Source organism: Chionomys nivalis, chromosome 11 (genome assembly GCF_950005125.1).
Source record: "Chionomys nivalis chromosome 11, mChiNiv1.1, whole genome shotgun sequence".
Taxonomy (NCBI): Eukaryota; Metazoa; Chordata; class Mammalia; order Rodentia; family Cricetidae; genus Chionomys; species Chionomys nivalis.
Window position 1 is genome coordinate 37,552,672 of NC_080096.1, and position 21,368 is coordinate 37,574,039.

General features: G+C 43.6%; 1 protein-coding gene across 5 annotated transcripts in view; it reads left to right on the top strand.

Annotated features, from left to right (window-relative positions):
- The window catches only part of Elavl4 (ELAV like RNA binding protein 4), a 136,524-nt gene extending 115,766 nt beyond the window's left edge, over window positions 1-20,758 (top strand). For 4 of the 5 annotated variants that reach the window (XM_057784279.1, XM_057784277.1, XM_057784280.1 and 1 more), the window contains exons 4-7: window positions 11,166-11,319; window positions 12,848-13,073; window positions 14,656-14,694; window positions 17,809-20,758. In XM_057784279.1, coding sequence (XP_057640262.1) covers window positions 11,166-11,319; window positions 12,848-13,073; window positions 14,656-14,694; window positions 17,809-18,178 — 789 coding nt within the window. In that variant the 3' untranslated portion in view covers window positions 18,179-20,758. The remainder of the gene's footprint in view (window positions 1-11,165; window positions 11,320-12,847; window positions 13,074-14,655; window positions 14,695-17,808) is intronic. The other variant, XM_057784282.1, reaches the window with a different exon arrangement.
- Window positions 20,759-21,368: the final 610 nt, after the last annotated feature.

Here is a 21,368-nt window from a genome sequence, read left to right on the forward strand (position 1 = left end):
GCATTACAGAGATCTTGGGACCATCTAGTACAAGTTGACAAACTTGGTCAAGTGTGTGCTTAGACAAGGATGTCACATATCTGATAGCACAGAAAACACATCAGTTTACGTGTTTACGTGTGATAGACAAACACATTAGTGGCAGAAAATGAAGAACAAACCCCTACGTTAATGATTAACTGCCAGATTCAAGGATAGTTTCAGAGATAGGGGTTAGTGGAGGGCAAAGAGGGCAGCTATTCCCTAATGATGGTGATGATGGTCATGATGGTGATGATGATGATGATGGTGATGTTGATGATGATGATGGTGATGATAGATGATGATGGTGATGATGATGATGGATGATGATGGTGATTCTGAAGGAGTTTAATTTAGATCTTCAGTTGTTCAATAGGTACTGAAAGCTAGATTTCTTTTATGTCAGCTCTCTGAACGTTTAGAGGCCATAAACAAAAACAAAGAAAGAATTATGAAGGAAAACCAAGCATAATATAATAGTTGACCTTTGTAAGTTAATTTTAATCTCTGTGCCTGAGATTTAAATATGGCACCATTGCTTTTGTCAGGTATCAGTGAACATCCCGTTACCTGCTACTAGTGGGAGGTATCCACAAAAGATGCTTTCCTATCAACAAAATCCATTGTCCTTTTATTAAGGAGGCTGTAAGAGGACCATATGAACACTGAGGGCATGTGAACAGCAAGGCCAGACCTCTAGCAGAGAAAAGGCATGGTGCGTGAATTACACCTTCAATGAGTAGCTACGAATGAGTGTTGTGATATGTGCGGTAGGGCTGAGTCTCCGCCACCCAGCCGCCCGCATGGCTAGCTTATGCCCCGAAATAATTACACGGAAACTGTATTCTTTTGAACACTGCCAGGCCCATTAGTTCCAGCCTCTTATTGGCTAGCTCTTACATATTGATCTAACCCATTTCTAATATTCTGTGTAGTACCACGAGCTGGCTTACCAGGAAAGATCTTAACCTGCGTCTGTCTGGAGTGGGAGAATCATGGCGACTCCCGACTCGGCTTCTTTCTCCCAGCATCCTGTCTGTTTACTCCGCCTACCTAATTTTTGTCCTATTAAAGGGGCCAAGGCAGTTTCTTTATTACTTAACCAATGAAACAACAGATAGAAAGATGACCCACCTCCATCAAATGAGGACTCCAGAGGAATTGTTCTTTAGATTAGATTTCTTTCAAGGGAGAAGATTCTACCTGGAGACCAGGCTTCAGGAGGTGAAGTCCCCTGCCTAGAGCCTCACAGCTGTCAGTTTAGCATGTGTAAACATGCTCTAGAGGGGAAATGATAATAAACAACAGTAATGCTAGCCTACTTGGAGTGTTGATGTTGTGCCTGATAGGAACACTTGTTACCGTTTAATCTTTGAACTATCCCGGAGTGCTTTACACACTTCGTTGCTGTTTCTAAAAATAGCCCAGTACGAAGGTGCTATTATCTCCTTTATGCTAATGAGGAAACTGAGGCCCAAAGAAGTTCAGGAGACAGACCTAGGCTCACATAGTCGGTAAATGACAGCTGGAGTATTTTTAAAAAGCTTTAAAAATAATTCTCTGGCAGTGGGTCCTTAGTGTTGGAATGTCAAACTGCCTGTTTGTCCAGCAGCATGTGAGCCTTGGGAGGGTGTGTGGATGGCTGTTTTGGCTCTGTTCACACAAGGGTTAATTCCCTAGCATGGTAAGAAGATATAAAAGGCAAATAAATCTTCATACATGAACTTACGGTCCAGAACATTTGTCATTAACTTGAAGACACACTGGACTTTTAACTTCTCAAGACCTTGCTTTCCAGGCTCTAAGGCCTTCCATTTAACTGAGCTATGATGGCAATGACCTGGAAGTTCTGCAATCCAGGTGTTTCATGGGGCCATGGAGTAGTGTGGACCATGGGCTTGCCACAGGGGAGCTGATTTGCCTCACTTGGTGCTTGAGGTGCTAATTGTTAGTTTTTCTAGTGTCTCTGAGAACACTGAGAGAACAGGCTTTGGGTTCTTGGAAATGATTTCCTAATACCCCTTGACAACTGATGCCTATCTTAGCCGACTGGAAAAGAGCAGCTTCTGAATTTCCACAGTCGTCTCAGCCTCTCACAAGAAATGCTCAGTTGAGTCCGCTCACCTCTGCTTCAGCTCCTTGTCGAGTTAATTAAGAACAAACAGAGTTGGGGCTGGGTGTCGTGGCAATTCCAGCATCAGGAGGCTGAGGCAGAGATTATTGTGAGTTCAAGGTCAGCCTGAGCATCATAGCCATGTGGAGGGAGCACAAAAAAGAGAAGAGAGAGTGTGGGAAAGGGGAAGAAAGGAAGAACCCTCAAAACAGAAGTAATCCAAGCAGGTGTGTTTGGACTGATCGTCAAGTCGCCTGAGAAACATTGGTAAAACGTAGTCTAACTGGGATTTGAAGGCTTGGCGTCACTTCTGCTAAACCTTTCAGTGATGAAGCTCCCCTTCAGGCTTTAATCTAAGTGTGAGAAGCAGCCTTAGAGAGGTGTTCACCGCTTGCTCTGTCCCTGAAGGTTCACTCCTGGCAAGGGCAGTGGTGATGGGCACTTAGCCATGCAAGCTGCAGTGAGGCAATTGAGGGACCAAGCCTACAGGGGTTCCCGTTGGCTGTTGGAGGGGCTGTGTAAGGTATGAGGGGGAATCAATCTGGTAAAATAAGTTCCAGGATGGCCCTCTGTTGATAGTGTGCCTTGTGGAGTGTTTAGTCTCAAACCAGCATTTTGCAGGGGGCTCTGGTAGGTTTTATCAGTCTTAGATTTTTGTTGGGTTTTTTTTGGGGGTGGGGGCATGTTTTTACTGCATAATATGGAATGTGTGTGTATGCATGTGGTATATGTGTGTATCTGTATTTGGGGTTTTTCTTCATTGAAATATATGATTATAAGTGACTTTGTGACTTTTTCTAATAATTACATGAAGCCTTTTTCAAATGATAAAAGTACAACTTGATATAACAAAACATTTCCCAAGCACAGCTCTTGTGAACTAGAGTGCGAGCAATCTCAGCACCAGGTCATAGATTAAGAGGGTTGCCTCTGCCACTCCGAGTGAACCCCTATGGGCTGGCACTGTCAGATAGAGGTGGGAAACAAGAAAGACACCTTATCACTAGACAACAACCCAGGTCTTCAGAGAACCCGGCAAGGAAAGAGGCTGCTGGATAGAGCTCTTTCAGAGGGACCTTCCCTTCTCCTCTTGGGAGGAAGTGGGCTGGTTATTCTCCCTCTTCTGGAAGGATGCTGCCGAATGATCTCAACATTTTCTCTTTGTTCCCCTAATTGCCCTAGCAGTGCCTCTGGGGGATCTCTCCACACTGGAGCTTAGCAGGATCCTTTTCACTCTGCCCGCTTCTATCCTTTGCCAGGGGTCACGGGCAACCGTGCTTCCTCCCTCCCCACTTCCTCAGCTATCCACCTGCCTCGCTAAAGGCTTCCATTCAGCTGAGGCATCTTTTCTTTGCACTCGGCATAAGCAATTATTTCTCCTATCACGGCTCTTAATGCTTCCCGGAGAGTTAGCAGATCATTTTTTGCTGACGGATATCACCCCACCCAGAAATAATAGCCTGCCTGCTTCTATCTTGATAATAATAAAAATGCATCGCTACCCCATCGTGGCTGCATCTCCAAGGGGGCAGGAACTCTTTGCTGTCAAGGTCAGCAAGGACACTGGGGCCACTGAATCCCCAAGGAAAGAGCCAGGGATAGGCCCGTGAAACTGGAGATGCCCAGTTGTACTAGCTGCCACCCCTCTCTAGTGGGAGAATGCATTTGCTGCTCTGATTACAGGTGCCCTGTCAACTTTCTTTGGGTGAATTATTTCAAATGCATACAGATATAGAGGGTTATAAATAGAAACAGCTCTGCCTTCTCAGCCCACTGAACTTGATATGATCCCAGCATCTTGAAGGTCATTCTCAGTGTTCTGGGTCTGGATTACAAAAAAAAAACAAAACAGAACAGGTACTAGTTGGGGGCACACTCAAGTTTTCAGAAGTGCTTGGGTGAAATTCAAGGACATTCGCAAGAGTTAAAGAAGCCAATGGTGTGATGTGAGTGCCTCAAAAAAAATCACACAAACGAGAGTGCACTTGTTCAAGCACACATACATACACACACACACACACAGAGAGAGAGAGAGAGAGAGAGAGAGAGAGAGAGAGAGAGAGAGAGAGAGAGAGCACCGTTGGGATTATTTCTCCACATTAGCAGAAACACTGGACCTCTCTTGCCCAAGTCTGCCTGATATCTTGTGTCCCATTTTCATCTTGCTGTGTTAGAGTCCTGGCATTCAAATGCTCTTCAGAGGTGAATGGCAAAGATGAGAAGAGGATTGTCATCCATATATCTCCTCTGTAATGGCTGCTGGTCCATCCTCTTGGAAAGAAAATTCTGCAGTGAGGCTAAGGCATTGCTTCAACCTTGCATCTAAAATAGCTGGGAAGAAAAACTATTTAGCTATCAGTACAAGATAGGCCTTGAATAGGAAAGAGGCCCTTCATCATCAGAGCCATTCAAATGGAGCCTGTCCAGATAATGTTCTGTCATGAATTCTGACTAGATGAGCCTGGATGCCCTCCTAGCTCTGAGATGCTACAAGTTTGCATTGTTTCCGGGCCTGAAACTGCTCAGTTCAATGTCGTCGCCACTAGCTTCATGCATAATTTGAGTTAATTAAATAAAACTTTAGCTCCTTTGTCACATCCAGACTGTTTGAAGTGTGTGGTAGCTATGTATAGCTAGTAGTGACCATCAAACATGATGGGTATCAGATGTTTTGCTGATCCCAGAAAGTTCTGTGAGATGATGCTGGCCTAGGACATCTGTGACCCTGAGGATAGAAGAGTCAGCTATACATAGTAATCATGAGGCTCAGAGCAAGTCAACTTGTCTGCTAAAGACCGTAGAGCACCCAGCCCTTCTTCCCTTTCCCTTCTTGACCATTCAAAAGAACTCTTAGTTAAGCTCTGTTGTAAAACTGTATGTGATGACCTTCGGGAGCTCACTTTCCTTCTTCAAATGTGTGTCCTCTTTGGAGGTGGTTCTTCCCAGATCCAATAGTCTAATAAAATATTATGGCATGGCTGTTTCAATTTGGTACCCTCCCAAGAAGAGTAACAGTTTGTGCCAAGAACATGGCTTTTATTTCACTGTCCCGAATGGTGTGGCCTAGTGGAAAGATCCCAGAACTTTGAGTCATAGCGGAGTTTGTCTTAGTTAAAATGACCTTGGCAAAGTACTTGATCTCATTGCACCAGAGTCTATCATCTGGAAAATGGCAATACTGATTTTTCATGTGTAGGCAATCATGGTTTTCAGCACTCCCAGGGATAAAGATAAGAAGGGTCATCCCTAAGGTGAATGACAAATGCGGGGGGTTGGAGAGTAGGACTCTTCCTCTATCCTCCTGTTTCAGGGTGCATTAAAAGAGAGTGAATCTGACTCTCACTGAGGCACAGACAACAGAGTCAGGAGCCCTGGATGACAGGGAATAGTGTAGAGTTTCAAGACAGCTGTAACACTCCTACCCGTCTTCCATGAAGTGGGAAGCAGGAGTTGCAATTTGGTGGGGAGGAATGTGGTTCCTGTCTGGCATCTGCTCTTCCCCTAACCACGACGAGATCCATCTCCCCCATCTCCCCTCTCAGAGGCTGCAGTCAGACAGAGAGAGCTTTGTATTGAATATGCACCTTCGACAGTCTGGTAGATTTTCTCAGTTGTGTGGCCTAGCCTTTTACAGACCAGCCTGGTGGATTTTTAAAAAGGAGTTCCAAGACACATGAATCTATCATCATAACTCTCCTAAGAAGACATCTGCCCTACTGTGTGTCAGATACGCTTACGGTACCTTTAGGTCCTGACTCCATGGTCCGTCATTTCCATTTGAGTCAACCCCTGGGAAAGTATATGAAATCCATTCACTAAAGTGAATTCTACAGTTAGTTTCAGTTGAGCTTCTGCCCTAGTAAAGCTTTGAAACTAGATGTGAAAGTGAGTGTGCTGAGTTGGTCATGATGTGCACCCTGGTGAGGCAGGTCAGGCTTTAGGTAGGGTATGATAGCTGTGGCCACTGAGATAGACACTTCCAGTAGCATTCAAGGAAAGAATAGCCATGTATGCCTAGGCTTCATGGAGAACATAGCTAGGCCTAGGAGGGTCATCAGGAATTCATTTTGCCATTAGAACAAATACACAGCAAGAACAAAGGCATGGAGATAGAAACTTTCCATACACATGCAGAAACCTGCGACTGTGTCTTTGTCTGAAGTGAAGCATAGCGAGCATGCAGAGGTCAGCAGGAGATGGGAGGGTGGGCCAGGGCCAGATGCTCTGAATGCCTTGGGAAAGGGTTCGGACTTCCATCACAAGGTGTTTAAGACACCTTGGAGAGTTCTGAGCAGGGAAAAATGCGATGAGATCAAACTGCATCCGAGAGGCCACCATGAGACTCTATCCCCAGTATTCTTTACGAAGAACATTATGGGGTGGCAGGTGCAGAGAGGAACATAAAGGCTGGAGCCACAAAGGCAGACACCTGTCCTGTTTATGAAGAGGGCTGCGCCCACAGGCACAGAGGTAAACCCATCCTCACAATCAAAGCTGTTGTTTCCAGGAGTCAGCCGGCTGCTCTCTGTTCACAGGTCCCTAGGAGGGCTTGCTCATAGAGGCCCTGGTACCGCCCTGGTACCGCTAGAGTCTCTCTCTACTGCCACTCTCCTGGTTTCTTTAGAGTGAATGTTCCCTGGGGACCTGCCTGCTCTGGGGAGTTTGTATTCACTCGGAGAATAGGGTGTTAAACAGACTGGGGAAAATCTGTAGCTTGATCTTCAAATAATGAAGCCGTACTCATCTCCTCTGCTAGACTGGCAGCCCTGCGTGTCAGGAACTGCTGTACACATTTCTGCTCCCCGGTGTCTAGAATAAAGCCCGTTTACATAGCAATCGTGGCAAAGTCACAGTTTATTGAGCACTTACTTTGGGGCCAGTCTTTGTGCCTAGGAATCTTACATGCAAATGGCTCTCTTCGAGGGCTTCTGAGCTATGTTACTCAAGGGATGCCACTCAGCGAGGCACACAGTCACACATCTGGAAAGTGAACAGGATTCGTATCTCTGAAGCTCCCCAACCCCAAAGATGTTCTTAACCTCTCTATATTTTTCCATTCTATATTGGGATCTCCATTTCGGTTTAAGTAACATAAGTATAAGCTTTGCAGTAACTTGTTTCAAAATGTGGCATTTTTTTTTGACAAGCACCTGTCAAAGATGAAGGCTGATAAGAACAGGAAGGACATCCCTGCGGTCTAGAAAGAAGGCTTTGCAGCAGCCAGTGATGGCCAAGGGTAGTGTAGGATCTTCATATAGTTGTGACCTTCGCATTCTCAGAAATGTCTCTGGTAGATACTCAGCCCTTCTTGAGTACCTCTCAAATTTTCGAGGCCACTTCTAGCACCACGGCTCTTGTTTATTATTATTATTGCATTCTTTTTGTGTCGGGTAGGGGGACTGCACACTCATAAGAAGAGAGATCTGGAGCATGTGGGAATGCTAAAAATCTCTGTCAGTATTGTCTGTGAAGTCACCTACCTTCGGGCCACCTTTACCCAAAGAGGAGTGGCTTCTTCACTCATGGGCTTCGTCTAGAATAAGAGCTTTGCTGGCCTAGAAATGCCAGTCTTCTCGTGAGAGATTGTGGATGAATAAAATGAGCAAGATCCTGATGATTCAAGGCAAGAGGACTTCTCCAGGGCACTGCCAATAGCACTGGAAGCCCTGAACTCTAGGCCACCAGCTCAAGAGGGTCAACATGTCACCAATACAGTCCCTCTGCATGGGCTGAAGGTGACCATTTGGGGTACATGTTTTAGTTGAGCAAAGGGCCTGACATTTGCAGTCCTTTTGCTGGAGTTTACCAAATGTTTGAGGAAAGCTAAAAGGTTTGGGTCTGAGAATGAGCATTTAGATGCCAGACTGAGCAAATCGTTTTCCTGTCACATTTGTCTGGTCCTCTCCTCAGAGGTATTACACAGAGGTCTAAAAGAACAATAAGCCGTGGCTCCAAATAGAGGAGAAAAACTGAACAGGGCTTAGGCTGGGAGTAGAGCGACCCACATACTGCTTGCCTTTAAATCTGCCGCTGCCCTGTGGCTGGGCCAGTCTCTGGGGAGCTGTAGCTGTAATTCTCCCAGCTCAGCTGAGATTCTGCCTCAGGATCACCTTTGGGAGAAATGGCTTTGATTGATTGTGCCACTGACTTTCTAGTGCCAACTCTGTTTGCTCAGCCAAGTCTGCCCTAAACATGCTCTTTTCTGGACCCCAGCTTTAGCAGCCCCAAACTGGTAGAAATCAAGGTCTTTGCTATGTGCTGTACAGCCATTGGCTAGGAGAAAATATACACTACTGGGAGTCTTCCTAAGCCTTTGACTCCCCTCAAAGCAGAGGTTATTACAGGTCACCATTTCCTCATCCGTCTTACCTATCTCACTGCAGGTCTGTCTTCTCCTTGGTCCTTCTAACCCTCCACTTAGCCTTCCCCATGTTTGAGTCACACTAAGCTATAACCTTAGCGTGACACCCATCTTGTGACTTTGCGACAATGGGTCACTGTGTTTGCCCCTCCATTCTCCCATTCACCCCATATTTATTTAGTAAATCCTACAAGGCACATGTCGTCTCTGTTGAAGGTGAACAGATGCCTAGTTTGTGCTGTGTTCCCATCACACAGAGCAGATCCTCCAGAAGTCTTTGCTAAGCCAGGAGATGCCTCGCTCTAAAGCAAATTTCTCTTGGTACTTCCAACCTCAGGCACTACAGAGTAAGAAACCTATCTTAGTTCTTCTCTTAGTGAGATCATACAGCTATGACTCTGGGTACGTGGCTCCGTGATCATTTTAGTGGACAAACCAAGCTATAGTTAACTCTGAAGAACCCCAAACACCAGCATCATGCATCATGAGCTGTGGGTGTTCATTCATTTCTTTTTCAGTATGTTTTGTACCTTCTTCAGGTTTTGGGCTCTGTGCTAAGAGGTGGAGCCCCCAGACACATATGCACGCACCTCAAGAAAACCATGAGACTAGATGGTGAGTTGAGATCAGAATGAGTGGACCACTAAAGAGGATCTCAGGGTGAGGCAATGCCAGACAGAGAAAGCTGCCAAAAGAAGCTGGCATTTGAGCTTGGCCTCAGATCTGTCCTCTTTCCCCCTGAGTGAAAGCATGCAGTGAGGAAGTTGAACTTTAAGGGAACTCTAATTTATCCAGATAACATCAGTAATTGGCAAAGTGAGACAAGGTAAACCTTATTACTGGGGACAGATTTCCTCCTTCCTACCATTGCTTCCTCCTGAATGAAAAATAGTTCCGCTGTCTTGTAACTTGTTCTTGCCCCATAGAGGACTGGGGTAGGAACTCCATATAACAGACTGTTACATGGAGTTCTAGATCCTTTAGCTCCTTGGCCCCCAGTGCTCACAGATATCTACCATGTAAAAGCCATTCTTTCTCTTCCTTGTTTTGGGAAGATGTGGAGCATACAGAGGCCTCCTTGGCCACCCATGGGTTTCTAGAAGATGGAGATCTGAAGGCAGCTGTCTGACTCCATCAGCGAGAGGAGGCTAGCAAGGCAGATTAGTCATTCACATCATTTTATGTTGAGTCAACATCTATTTTTAGGTATAGAACTCATAAAGGACCTAGTGTCCCTGTAACAGAAAGGTGGAATGTGCCGTGAGTAAGGGGTCAGCTCATCCTTCATCTTCTCTCTGTACTCATTTTCTTTGCTTGAAGAGCTCATAAATAAAGCCCACTTTGCTGTTCGAAGTTTAGCTCTTAATGTCAAAGGTCTGGTTTAGGATAACATTTGTTGTGGAGCCATGCTTCTATGTACACACATAATCACACACACAATCACACACACACATACATCACACGCATGCACACGCTCGCACTCTCGCTGTAATGGATTTAGCAGGTCTCCTGAATCTGTTATATAGATTAAATGAAACTGCCAGCTGAAAGTGCGAAGGCATATAGGTCCCTTCCTGTCCACTGTTGTCAGATGTACTCTGAAATGAGTGTTTTCATCATCTATTCTGAGCCCTATCCGCCCCAGAAATAGCTTTAGCAGGAAAGTGCTTTTGTTAGACTAGCTGTAAATTATATTTCAAATGTCTGATGTTGTTTTCTTTAAAAAATAAATAAATAAGTAAATGAAAGTCTAAAATTAATGACTGCTGGGGTTTGCTTTGCTTATGTGTACTGCTAAAGATTTGGCTTCTTGCAGATGGAATTTCAGATCTGTTTACACTTCTGTGTTAGCTTTTTGGGGAGGAAAAAAAGCAGTTGAGAGATCTGGGAGAACAAATTTACAAAGTCAAACTTATTATAACCACTGGTGAGGCTCTCTTCCCGCCCACTGCCCTTCCCCTCCCTCTCATCCACTGTGCCCCCGTTTTTTTGTCTGTTGTAGTTTTATCTGCCCTGCCTCAAAGTTCGAGGCAACTGCTCCTTCCAGAGGTGACAAGGTCACAGTCCTTGCAGAGGTGACAAGGTCACATATCGGGCTTAACAAGCAGATGTTCACTCGAGCCCCATTGCACCAGCACTTTGTCATTTTGTCATTCAGAGAGACCTCATGGGGACAGATTGGAGCAGCACAAAGGATAGGACATTAAAAAAAAATCCTTACAGAGAACCGGATCACTTTTATGCTTTGGATACGGGAATGGGGGGCAGGGAGGATGGCACGGAAAGAAATGTGCAAAGCAGAATTTCATGGGCTCTTTTTTTCTTTTTGGTTTATTCAAAGATTATTATGTGTTGGATACAGTAAATCATCTATACTCCCACATCCAGGAGGTAAATCTTCAGAACTTCACGCGTGGGTAGTTCTGCATCTAACAGCTGCCATACAGTAGCTGTTTGTTCCACACTTACAGACCCTTATCTGTGCATTTGTTTTAAGTTCTGTTGGCAAGTCTCCTCTGGTTCATCTCCAATTGTTCTCCTTTTACTATTCCTATGCTAGAGTCGTGGGTCCTAAGGACAGACGAGGGACTGTCATCTCAGTTGTTTCTTCAGTCTCAACTCTAGGGATGAACGCCCGTGATGCATTTTGCACCTCTCGCCTCCTCCTAGGTGTCGTATGCCCGTCCGAGCTCGGCCTCAATCAGGGATGCTAACCTGTACGTTAGTGGCCTTCCCAAGACTATGACCCAGAAGGAACTGGAGCAGCTTTTCTCGCAATACGGTCGCATCATCACCTCGCGCATCCTGGTTGACCAAGTCACAGGTTACGTGTTTCTTTGTAATTGCTTCCCCTAGGTATCTTTGCCATGTTACCCACAGAAGCAGGTTCATGGATGTTGAAGGTGAGGGGGTAGACCCTGAACAGGCAGTTTCATGGCCCTTGCACATGGACTACCTAAATTTAAAATGGGCTGTCCTGAGACGCCAGAGTCTCCACCATGGAAATACAGCTGAACTTCTTGGTAGGGTCATAAAAAAAGATTTGGGTTTCAAGTTAAGAATGGGGTTCTCTGGCCTCAAAAGTCCTTCAGCCTTCGGCCTTCAGCCTTCAGCCAGTGTGTAAAGCTAAACATACAGCTCTAGACCCAGATCACAGTGATGTAGTGTTAGAAGAAGCTGCTTTAGTCTACACATTGCTAGTCATCCAAAGTAGGAGGTCCAATTTTAAGCCGGCAGTGCATGTGTATGATCCCAGTTTATGGTGCTAGGGTTCTTTGTCCATAAGAAAGAAACCCAACCGGCATCTCTCAGGAGATGTAAGGTAGCTTGGGCTGTATTATCAGTGACAGTGTCTTTGGCGTTTTCCTGATTTGATCCCAATTTGAAATGTCTCCCCTGAGAGTAGAGTAAACACGCATGTTTACCGTTTGATTCATGAGGCCGTTTCCCAGGGGTGTTGACTCCATCTCAGACACTGTGCAGGGAGACACTCCGGACCAAGGATAAAGGAGACACAGAACCTGCCCTCGCATGACTCCAATGTAAAAGATACTTGCTAGGGACTCTCCAGTCCCATGAGAGCTCAGAAGAAGGTATACTGTTGGAAAGGCTCCATGGTAGGGCAATTTTGGAACAGAGCTTTGGAGAATGATTCAGTTTCGGGGGCGGGGGGAACGGAAGGGATAGATAGAACAGTCTAGATGCAGAGGACAGTATATTCCAAGGTTTGGTGTTAAGAAAGAATACAACCTGTTCAATCCAGGTGAGGGTGGCCAGTGTTAGGTTTAGTAGGAGATATGAGACCAGATTGCCAAAGGCAATAATTGCTACCTGAAAAGTCGGGATTTTATCTGCCTGTAGCAAAGATGCAGGGAAGAGTAATTTGTAGGCTTTATTTGATTCTGTTTAAGACAACAAAGACTAAGTGGCCAGCATAAAGTACATCAGTCAAAGAGTTCCAAGGAAGCACAGACTATGTTCCTAAAGGGTGCAGTGTGTGGTCAGAGGTTGCTTTTCCGGTAAACGACAGTTCCGGGTATGAGGTAGGGCGGGCACTTTGCAGAACTAAACAGTGTTGGGTGGTCAGTTAAAGTAACTAAAGGTAGATGGGGACTGGACAGGATAATACAGAGGCCTAGAGGGAAACGCCCCTTGTGTCCTGGGGGTTGGTGACATCGGCGCAGAGCTATGCTGGTAGAAATGCACACAGACACCTTTTGGTGAGTGACAGAGATTCAAGGAGCTGGCCTCCCTGGTGGATTGAGTCACCACAAAACATCTACAGGGCACTTCCCAGGGATACCTATCAACCATTTGTGCGCTCTTTACAGATGCTCTTTCTCCTTCCCCAGGAGTCTCCAGAGGGGTGGGATTCATCCGCTTTGATAAGAGGATCGAGGCAGAGGAAGCCATCAAAGGGCTGAATGGCCAGAAGCCCAGCGGTGCTACAGAACCGATTACTGTGAAGTTCGCCAACAACCCCAGCCAGAAGTCCAGCCAGGCCCTGCTCTCCCAGCTCTACCAGTCCCCTAACAGGCGCTACCCTGGCCCTCTCCACCACCAGGCTCAAAGGTTCAGGTAGGCATGCCTGCTACTCACTACAGCATCACCAGTGTGGAATGGCGCATGGCCAGAAAACATGTGACTCTGAAGGACAGAACAAGGCAAACAGCCTCTGCCCCACCCAAGCCATCACTATGGGACATTCCCCAGAGCATCATTTGCCACTCCTACAAAATACAAGAGGACCATTCACTCCTCCCAGCCCTCTCCCAGCTTGTCACTCTGACTATTGGTTAAACTTGGGATTCATTAGTAGAGGTCTCTGTATTTAGCCAGACAGAAGGATCAGTTTCAATGGAGCTATTCCCTGAGATGTGGCCATGTGCAGCCGCTCAGAGTTAAGGCAGGGTAAACTTGCCAGGAGTGCTTGTCCTCGCCTCTTTTCCTAGGTGACTGCCCGAATCCAGGGGAGGAGAGACCCTCTTTAGTATTAATTTAACTCCCTTAAGTTCCGTACTCTGGGAAGATAAAAAGGAGGATTCATCTATGCCTTACCATTGTTATCTTTGAGTACCCAATCTCCAGGAAGTCCCTGGTGCAATGGACAGTTCCCTGGGGGACATTCCTGAGAGGTGGGTTTTTCCCAGGAAAGCAGCTAGACTTTAATCAGCCTCTGTTGTGCGGGGAGAAGCATGATCTTGACCTCCCCTTAGTGAATCCTAAGCGAATTCCGTATTCTACCCGTGTACCAACTTCCCTTTGATGAAAAGGTTTTCTTCCTTGTCAAACCTCACACAAGAAAATAGGGAGTCCTCTCTGTGATAGTAGCCACGCACCTGGCCACAGTGGGGAAAGAAATGGGTCCCTTCATGTGTCCTCCTATGGCCCACGACTCTGAAATGGTTAATGATTTCACAAAGGGTCCGAGCCATCTAATTTCTGTTTTGTGTGGAAGCACATGTAGTATTTCTGTAAAAGCCTTTCCAGCGGGCTTCGAAGGGTGGAAACTATGGTTTCTGCTGCCCCGTGGTGTGAATAGCTTGTTCCCAAGTAAGGCGGTGTGTATGAGGAAGATCATACCATAATCACATTTTCCTGGGAGGTGCTTTGGGGCTGTACGTAGTAAGCCATTTTTTTTGTTTCCAATCTTAGCTCACAAAAACTCCCTGCCTTCCAGATTGTGGGTGTGGCCAGATATAGTGAAAGCAGCTGGACTGACAGAAAAGATAGGTCCATTTGTGTAGTCCGTGGTCATGTGTGGTCAACCAGGAACAGAGAGACCTTTACTTACAAGTTTAGTTGTAATAAAAAGTAAACAATTTAAGAACACCCCGCCCCTTTTTAACCCTTTCACGGACAGCATAAAAGTAAATCCACACAAGTATTCTGAGAGATTGCGGGGAGGGGCCTGAATTAATTCAGACCTTGAAAGAAAACGAGATTCATTCAACACTTGCTTTAGAGCCTAGAACTGACCTGGACATGAATTAGTTACAGTCGGAAAGGAAAGAGAGAACTACCAGTAGCTAGTCTCCTGAGCAGTGGGGAAGTTGTCGAGCTTTTCTTCTTTGAAAATGGAGCATTCTTATTAATAGTTCCATTGAGTGATCTTGCCATCTGTGAGGCATTAACCCAGAGACCCTCCTTCTCTTTGCAGGCTGGACAATTTGCTTAATATGGCCTATGGCGTAAAGAGGTAATTAAAACTCCACAGATTGCCAGATGTCCGTATTGGCACAGACTGGGGCTAGAATTTTTTTTTAATTCACTAACTTTACTTTTTTTTAATTCTTCCTTTTTCTTCCACCAGCATGTCAAATTCTTAATTTTAATTTTGGACCTCGGTTAATTTTGTTTCTTTTAGGGCACACAAAATGTATTTGTGTGTTTTACCCTTTCTTTCTTTCTTTCTTTCTTTCTTTCTTTCTTTCTTTCTTTCTTTCTTTCTTTTGTTTTGCAGGTGGGCTTTCCCTATGGTTCAGGTGCCACAGCTACCAAGCCCTGGGTCATCTGATCTAGTCCTGAGTGGCTTCCCTTGAAGAGAAAGCCCTGACTTTTCTGGCTGATTTTACAAACTTGCTGAGCACCTGTTTTGCATTTCTGATTCCAGGATTCAGTTTAAGAGGGCAGATCCCAGAAAATCAAAATTAGAACATTTGCCCCCCAGAAAATCAAAATTAGAACATTTGCTAATCATGGCTGAAAATCTAGTGATTTTTCAGGGGGAAAAATAACTTTTGCCCTGGCCAAATCATGGCTTTTGGACCCCCACCCCCACCTCAGGGTGCGTTGTAAGACGCATCCTGAGATGAGTGTAATGAGTGTATCTGTGTGCACCTCAACCAGGGATTTCTGTTTCTACAGGTTTTAGCCATTATTATAAGTCTTCTCTCAGTTATACGTTGGGAGGGGGAATTTGAGGTTTCCTTCATTTAAAGCCTTTTTATGGGGCAGGGGACTCAAACAGGGTCAAGGGTTTGAGACTTTCTGAATGTAATCACAAGGCTTCCCAGACCCAACCTAAAATCAGAGTCTTAGAAGTTAGGTGTGTTATGTCAGTGTATCCATGAGGTCCCTAAATGTGACCTGCTAGACTCCACTGCACTGCTGGAGACATAGCATCTTCATCTTCTTTCTCAATAGAGATGCACACCTTCATAGCCCTTCATTAGCTGAGGGAAAGAGAGGTGAGCTTTAATAGCCACAGCACACTCTCTACTTGATGCAGGTTACGCATGGTAAGTACCCTGACTCTGGAAACGAGCTCATAACTAAGGGAGTTAGTGGGCTGCAGACTTCGCTAGCAGGGTACCAGCCTCTTGAATCCCAGTCCCAGCACCAGTGAGGCTGACTGTAACTTAGCTTTACGTGTCTTACACACTGCTTGCCTAGTCCTGGGCATTCTGCATCTTTTGTAGCTCTATCCCATCCTTGCTGCTTTCTAGCTTTACTGAGTTAGTATCAAATGCTATGAGCAAAGGTGATGTCTATAACACACACGAGTCTAGGAAAGACTGAGCTGTGGTCCATGCGTTGCCGCATCAGCCAGTGCCCCACCCAGCCCAGTGTAACCCAATCCATGCATAGCCAGCACTATTTGATAACAAGATTTTCCTTTTTATCGAGTCCAGATTTGGGTGTAGCCTCCATCCTACCTTGAGTGGCAATCCTACATAAAACCCTTTTCCTAGCTCTGACCTTGGCCTTTTAATAAGTACTTAGTTGCTTTCTGTGTACAAACTGAAAGGGATCAGAGGTTCACAGCTGAAGGGGAAATTGTTTCTAAGTCAGTGCTTAGAAATAGTACAAGTAGTATTTAAGCCATTTTACCCCTTTAAGGATCTGTACCATGAATGTTTTTGCTTTTGTTTTATTGTTATTTTTTAAGCAAAAGAGAACCTTGCTTTGATGAATAATAGCAAAAATTACATCTACTGAGTTGTTATGCTTAGCATATCTTTAACAGCTATATGATTATCTAAATTCTAGTTAAATATGAAATTTTAATAAGACGTCTAAACCTCCAATAGTGTCTGCTTACTTTTTAGGACAGTCATAACTTCCACTTTGTTCCATACTTCTGTCTATTTTGGATTTCCTCTTCTCCAATTTTCTTCCCTCACCCCTCAAAAGCAAAATAATCACCCCCAAAGAAAAGCAATCTGATCATCAATGAATAGGTCAAAACTCACTATATAAGTTCAGTATGAAGTAAAACGTTGCCAATACTGTTCTGCCATAGACTCTGGTATCTTAACTGTTTCTTCCATCATGTGTGCCACATGGGTTTATTTTATCAGTGAATAAAATCTGAAGAGTTATTTTTTGCCTCTTCAAGACTACACAAGGGGCTGGAGAGATGGCTCAGAGGTTAAGAGCATTGCCTGCTCTTCCAAAGGTCCTGAGTTCAATTCCCAGCAACCACATGGTGGCTCACAACCATCTGTAATGGGGTCTGGTGCCCTCTTCTGGCCTGAAGACATAAACACAGACAGAATATTGTATACATAATAAATAAATAAATATTTTAAAAAAAAAAAGACTACACAAAAATTGAAATTTCTAACCTAATACAACAATTATTGCACCAAGGCTTTTCTACCATATAGCAATTCAAAATTTTTCACTACACAAACCACTTAAGGACTTTTCCAGTGGTGCTCAGTTCTGTGGGAGAACCCTTATGAATAGATACTGAACGGAACGCGAGCCACTCATCTGGTTAATGACAAGATACATCCTCATGTGTCTACAACCTCAGTGACACCGAGAGGGCTTTGACAGGCGGAAGCGGAGGCACTGTGGTGATGGTGCAGTTGAGCGCTTCTAGAATCATCCAGTAGTCTGCCTGAAAAGTACGAGTAAAACTTTCCAAGCATTGACATCCACCAGATTATCACTCCCACAACCAATAAACATGTGGTTTTTTCCTATGGGCCACTGTGCCTTTGAGAGCCCATATGCACTCCACTGAATGAATAAACCCAACAGTAGAATGGATGAAACAGCATGTCTTCCCCGAGAATCCATGGTCTATGGTAGGGTAGGTTCAGGGTGGGACAATGTCTGAACATATACTGTGTTAGAACTGTTTAAAGCCTTGATCTGGGGTTTCTCATGACTTCTAGGAGATGACTTGACCATTCTCTTAGCGTGTACATGCCTTAGCTGTCCAGCCACCCCATCAGAAGAAATATCAGATGTTAGCTTTTGCATTTTGGTTTTGAATCCTGAAGACTCTCCTGCAAACACTCACTCAGCCCTTTGCCCCGTGTCTGTGTCTGTGCATCTGTGTGTCATCCATGGTCAGACTGATGTCTGGACCAGTCCCCCCTTCTGCTTGTCCCCCCAGGTTCTCCCCGATCACTATTGACGGGATGACAAGCCTTGTGGGAATGAACATCCCTGGTCACACAGGAACAGGCTGGTGCATCTTCGTCTATAACCTGTCCCCTGATTCTGATGAGAGCGTCCTCTGGCAGCTCTTTGGCCCCTTTGGCGCAGTGAACAACGTCAAGGTCATCCGTGACTTCAACACCAACAAGTGCAAGGGATTCGGCTTTGTCACCATGACCAACTACGATGAGGCAGCCATGGCCATCGCCAGCCTCAATGGTTATCGCCTGGGAGACAGAGTGTTGCAAGTTTCCTTTAAAACCAACAAGGCCCACAAGTCCTGAATTTCTTGCCCTTACTTATTAAAATATATATATAAATATATACGAACAAAACATGCGCGCACACACATACACAAAAGAGAGACAAACTTTCCAAGGCTTATATTCAACCATGGACTTTATAAGCCCGTGTTGCCTAAGTATTAAAACATTGGATTATCCTGAGGTGTACCAGGAAAGGATTTTATAATGCTTAGAAAAAAAGAAAAAAAAACAAAAAAAAATACCTTTGATGCATTGAATGTTCTTTCATAGCTGTCGTTGTTGAATATAATACACATAGCTAGCGATGTGCAGGGATTTTTACCCAGCCAGCTAACTTTACCACCTTCCTTGAAGGTGGGTCTTTTTAAGATGACCATTCGCTCATTTGAAGAAGAAAAACAAAAAACACAAAAAAATAATAAACAATTTTTACAAAGTAATGGGATTCAAAGGAAGAAAAAAAAAGATTTTTCTTTTTTGTCAAAATGTTGATCCAATCAGATTGGTTAAAAACCCCCACACAAATTAAAGAGGAATAATAAAAATTGCAAAAATGAAAAAACTTTTGCAAATTTTTTTATTTTTCCTTTTTTCTTTTATATCATGTGAACTAAAACAGTCTTCTGTTAGGGGATGGGGAAAGGGGTACCTGATGACATTAACAATTTAATACCATTAACGTTGTTGCCAAAGAGGTGGTCTCTTTGCTGAAAATGGGTTTCAAGAAAAATCTATTTTTATAAAATATAAAGAATTTTTACAAGAGAATCTGGATTTGAGAAAAAATATTTTGACTGGCTAATTTAGGGGAAATTGACAACTTTGTCGCGTTCATACTGCACTGGTAACTTTTTAGAGATCAAGATGTGTGTTTTAAACTGGATTCGTAGACTGTTTTTTGAAGGATGGGCTATAAACAGATGATCTTCATATCTTTTCATAGCATGTAATAATAATAAAAAATATTAATTGCTAGGGGAAGGAGTGTTCATTCTACCCAGGGTACCACAGTTCCCCACAGTCAAAACCCAAAAGCAAGGAGATGAGTTGAAAGACAGTTTTTCTTTAAGTCATCAGTATGGGATGTCAGCAGAACAAAAATTAAAAAGATTCATTTTCCTTTTAATCTAAAACTTCCTTAGTTTGAGCAGTAGGTGCTACAAAATGATTTACATATATCTTAGTATCATAGTTAAATGTAAACGTGTTTAGGAGAGGAAACAAAAGATACATTTGCTTTACATTCATTAAGCAATTTTCAAATTCACTTTGTAGCCCATGCTGATAAAATTGGGCTGTGTGGGTACATTTGAAACACTGTTTATGTTGCTTGAAACACTTATTTATTTAATTGCAGATGTGATGATGCCTATGGCCAAGATCAAATATAGCTAGACTGGCTAGACTACTTATTTGTTTACTTAAACTTTGGGAAGAAGCATATTATTGTGTCATTCTGTTGTGTGTGTATGTGTATATATAATATAAATATATATATATAAAGTTATTTTTTCTTTGGTTAATTTATTATAAGTTGTAACACTTGGCTAGTTTTGTTTGTATATGTCTTAAAATGTTTTCTTATGATATTTAAGTGACAGTTAAAGAGGTATCAAGGTAACTTGTGTAGAACTATTGTTTGATATATTGTCATGTTTGTTGTGAATATTTTTTCTTACTGCACAGTAGAAAAATTAAAAAAAAAACTGGGTCTTTATTTTAATGTAATTCAGATTGGGGAAACCTAAACAGAGCTAAGGGAACAAAACGGCTGTGGGAGTGAGCTCCCACGTCCAGTGCACTGATCAGTTTAGTACGTTTGTGCTTTGTATGGTTATATATTTAAAACAAAAATGAAACAAAAAAATCCAAGAGTTCATGCTCTTCCCTGGGTAATAGAAACAGTTACTCGCTATGCATAATCTAGTTGATAGTAAAATTTGCTATTGCTTTTCTTGTCTTGTTACATAAAATCTTTTCAATACAAGTTTAGTCTTAATGGTAATAAAACGTTCTGGTTATTTATAACTTGTGCTTATTTTGTGCATTTTTCCCATGCTGAACCCACTAAGCGCATGTAGACAGGACTGTTGTTTGCACACTGAAGAGGCAAACTTTGTAGTAGTCGTCGTAGTGGTAGACAGATAACAAAAACCAAGGCTGCATCATAGACTACTCCTTTAAATTTTTTTTCGATTTTTTTTCCTCTTTTCGGTTTTTGGAGAAAAATAAATAACACCAGATTTCAGTTCAGAGAACACTCGTTCAACATTCAGGGAAATCTTTTTATGTCACCTGCTATGAATGAATGCAGTTTGCTGGCAAAGTTCTGATGCATTTGCTAAGCATTCATGGGAAAGGCACGCCAAAAATCTCTTCTCTATGATGTGTTCAATCTGGGGGAAAAAAAAGGAAAAAAAATCTTAGGACCAGGCAGTTGTATACTTTAGTTACAAATGGATGACGTCATGTTAATCTTGCTAGTTTAGATGATTTCTGAGGGAAAGTATTGTAAATGTTTTTTTTTCATAATCTTGTTGTGTTTGAATTATTTGTACTTTATCTGTCCAGACAATAAATGAAAGTGTGTAGAATGAATCTGAGCTTCCCAAATTTTTAAATGTGTTTATTCAAACGTTTTTCTATAGTATATGCAGAGTTCCCTGATATTCACTCATTAAATAAAAAAAAAAAGAAAACTGTAAAGTTCTGTTTTGCAACTTAGCCCAGTCTCTCAAAGCTTACTGAGTCTTTAGAAGTCCATGCATTAGCTCCATGCCATTTAAAGTGTGGTCCCAAGAAGTGTTACCCTTGTCACCTGAGAGCCTGACAAAAATGCGGAATCTCGGGCTGAAGACACACTTACATGGAGCCGGATACCAGGATGAATCGCAGGCCCTTTAAAGTTTGAGGCACACTGTCCTAGTTGGTGAGCCAGATTTGGCATTTCATGTGGCATTACGACACATTGCTATCTGTTGTTTATAAGGATACCCTTGGCTTGATCAGAGGACAAAGGTCACCATTTGCAAAGCATCCATTATCCATCAGGCACATCGTGTAGGGACTGCTGCATTCTCTCACTTGATCCGCCCAGCACTCAGTGAAGAGTAGATGGCATCATCCTCTCTCATGGGTGATGCAGGCAAGGCTCCTTGAAACTGAGTAACCTGGAAAAGTCAGCAAGTCTCCAGGAGGTCTGAATTGC